Below are 3,439 nucleotides of genomic sequence, written 5' to 3' on the forward strand. Positions count from 1 at the left end.
AGAGAGAGAGAGAGAGAGAGAAACTCTTTGTCATGGAAACCCCAGCATCAGGGTGCCCATAATAACTCAGATAGAGCCTGCCGAGTTTACAACTTTGGTCATAGACAGCAGATATGCAGAAAACTGGATCAAAGATAATCCAAAGAGTTCCACATACCTATAGAAAGCAATCTGGTTTTACTGACCTCAAAGACTCAGAGGTGCCAGACGTATGTGGTGCATGTCTGTGATTCCCCTCAGGAGGCTAAGGCCAAGAGGTACACGAGTTCAAGGCTACCCTGGGCTATATAAAGATCTAAGGCAGCCTGTGTGGCATAGACAAACTGAAGAAAAAAAAAAAAAACACAACAATAAAACCACCTAAACATAGGCTCAAACTTAAGAGGTATCAAGAGCAACAATTGGCCTGTTTATAGATGAGGGCCTGGTTCTTGGAACCCATCTGAATGACTGATGATGATCCTCCTTCCAAACTCGTCATTCTGTATGATGAGGAACGGAACCTGCAACCTGAGCCTTAGCAACCGAACCTGAGTGACACTGCAGAGAATAAACAGCTACCCACAGTCATCTACAGACAAAGATGACGCCGCCAGGAGAGAACCCGAAGGCGCAGGGGGTCTGAGATAAAAGCTATGTGGACTCTTTGCTCTGGTGGGAAGGCGGGCAAGCCACGGGAAGCGTTGGGACAGATAAAGATACCTTATTCTTATCAGCAGCCATTCCGAAGTCAGCACATCTGTGTTCCACAAACATGTCGCTCTCCACGAAGCTGCCAGGATCCAGCAGAAGACTGATCCGCTCCCTGGCTGTTAGCTTTCCCTACGACACAAGGATCTGTTGGTGATGCCACCCCAGACCAAACCAAGTTAAGCAAGCAAGCAAGACCTGCTGGCAGGAAAGCCAGAGGCACAGGATTTTTGCCTTTGCCCCAATGTAAAACGTTCCATTCTATCTGTTCTTGCCCAAGGTAGACAGACGCTAGAAATAGACTTTGTTTCAGCCAGGACAGCAGGGTAGATGGGGTGCTCCGGAGCCACCTGCCTGTGGAAGGAAACCCAAGGAGGAAACTGAGGCAGGCTTAGGGAGGGTCAGAGATTTACAGGCTCGTTTCAGAGAAGCACACTCCAGCCAGGTACAACCCCTCCCCTCCAGCTCTTCACCTCCACCCCAGGGCACTAATGGGTCCTCTGCCTTCACAAGGGCTTGCTCTTCTATCCTAAGTAGGAATCTCTGCTTAAAGACACTATAACTGTCAAAGCCAAGATCCCATAGCAGGGCTCTGTGGAGTAAAGGGGAAGATGCCGAGTGCTGGAGAGCTTCTTGGGTTGGGGGATATTTTCAAGACAAAGAAAAGAAAATGGTTGGAGACACAGTTCAATTGGTAGAGGGCTTACCTATTGTATACAAAAGCAATCCCCAGTACCACAAATACTGCTTATGGTAGTGAATGCCTATATTACCAGAGCTGGGAGTTGGGGCTGGGCTGGGGTGAGTTAGAAGAGGAGGGATCAGAAGTTCAGCATCATCCTTGACTGCAAAGAAAAGTCAAAGCCAACCTGGGCTGCATGAGATCCTAATTCAAATTTTCCTTTCAGATGAAGTTGAATCCTCAATCTACTAAAAGCCTCCATGTCTTAGGCTCCTAAAAACTTCAAATCTGTACATTCCTTGGCCTACTGTGTTAAGAAAACAACACACATACACATTAAACAAACAAGAAGAAAAATTTTAAAACTTTAAATTAGTTATTCTAAGAAAATAGTGAAAGCCAAAGAGGTTGTGGAAAACAAACTTACTTTTGGGGGAAACAATTTAACAACTACGGAGATAGATAGATAGATAGATAGATAGATAGATAGATAGATAATAGTTGGATACATTTTAAAATATTCATACTTTCTGGTCCTCTTTTAGGACATCTGACTCACTGACATAATGAAAAACTTGCTTAAAGGGAACACAAATTACCCTCCCAACTAAATAAGCTCTGACAGCAGAAATCCCGCTCTGAAGGCCTTAATCTAAGAGCATCAGGCTCTTGCCTGGGGTGGAATAGGCAACTGAGCAAGCCTGTCCCAAGAGAAAGGTTACCAGTGACAGGCTTTCCCAGGAAACTTAATAGCCCTTCAGAAGGACCCCAAGGGAGAGAGGGCTTATGGCTCACCCTTCAGTAGGACCCCAAGGGAGAAAGGGCTTATGGCTCCCTGAAAACCTTTCAACCACATTTACATCCCTAAGTGTCAAGAGGAATACTTATCCTTGAGGGATTTTTTCAAATGTAAACCAGGACATCTGAATCAACATTTGACCCAGCTTTTCACACACTTGGGTAGGACTTGTATGCCCTTCACAGGGAACGCTTCCCTTAGAACACCTTCCTGCTCTTCTGCCTGGACTCACACAGGAGTCAAGGGCACGCTGGGCAAGTCTGGCTTCAAGTCTAGGGTCACCTCTTCCAGCTTCTCTCTCTCTCTCTTTTTTTTCTGCTGCTAAATGACGTCTCCGGAAGAAGCTCAAATGTGATTCCCGCCTCGGCTGCTCCCAGCAGAGTAGCCTGAGAGTTTATAGAAAGTCCACCTGCTTCCTATGGAGCAGATCGATACAGGAAACTCTCAAGAGGCCGACCAGACTGTATGCCGTCGGGCACAGGCGTCACAAGTCCCCAGTACGCAGGGAGACACCACGCCAAGTTTTTTCTAATACTTCATGTCTCGGTTTTACTGCTTCCTTCCCCGTGAAGAGGGAAGGGGGGGGGGGAAAGAAGACCTGCCATAAACTCTTTCAGGCAGCGGGAGAACAAGCCCGTCTTTGTTAAATTCAGAGCCTGTGGACGATTAATGTAGCAATCTTATTCTAGCCAGACGCGGACGGCATTATTCTGTTTACTGTGCTTTCTAAAGTCCACCTTTCCTCCAAAGTTCATAGCTGCTAAGTGGAGCGCAGCTGGAGACCGGTCACATCCATCCATCCATCTATCCATCCATCCGATGATCAGTGCCCACCACCACCGCCTGGGGACCTCCCTAAGTGTGCAGATGCTCGTCCTGGTCTACTGACACCCGAGGGGGCTCTAGGTTCTCCAGGTGAAAGTTCTCGCCGCGCCCCTCCCAGGCACAGCGCCTATTGGCTGGGAGGCCCGTGCGCCGCGAGCCCGGCGCTCTGTGATAGGTCGGGAGCGGAGGGGCGGAACGCACTGGCGCCCGAGACTCACTCGCTTGTGCTGTGCGTCGATGCGGCGCTGGCCTCCTCCCTGCAACGCAGCATGGCGCTTGTTGTCGATGCGCTCTTTAACTGAAACAGGCTGGCTGCAAAGGCTGCGGATCGTGGTGCCGGGGCCGCAATTCAGAACGCTGAGCCTCGCTCCAGCCGCCACCGCCCGAATCGCCGCCGCCATTATATTTTTACTCTGCCAATGTGCCACACACTGCACCTCAGG

At 49.0% G+C, this 3,439-nt stretch overlaps 1 protein-coding gene across 2 annotated transcripts in view; it reads right to left on the minus strand.

Moving 5' to 3' along the window:
• The window catches only part of Pccb (propionyl-CoA carboxylase subunit beta), a 53,363-nt gene extending 49,924 nt beyond the window's left edge, over positions 1-3,439 (minus strand). Inside the window, exons 1-2 of one of the 2 annotated variants that reach the window (XM_021206031.2) lie at positions 3,215-3,439; positions 703-822 (exon numbers count right to left, since the gene is read on the minus strand). In XM_021206031.2, coding sequence (XP_021061690.1) covers positions 703-822; positions 3,215-3,397 — 303 coding nt within the window. In that variant the 5' untranslated portion in view covers positions 3,398-3,439. Of the gene's footprint in view, positions 1-702; positions 823-2,908; positions 3,061-3,214 lie in introns of those variants that run through there. The other variant, XM_029543449.1, reaches the window with a different exon arrangement.

The sequence above is a fragment of the Mus pahari genome, chromosome 10 (assembly GCF_900095145.1).
Source record: "Mus pahari chromosome 10, PAHARI_EIJ_v1.1, whole genome shotgun sequence".
NCBI lineage: Eukaryota > Metazoa > Chordata > Mammalia > Rodentia > Muridae > Mus > Mus pahari.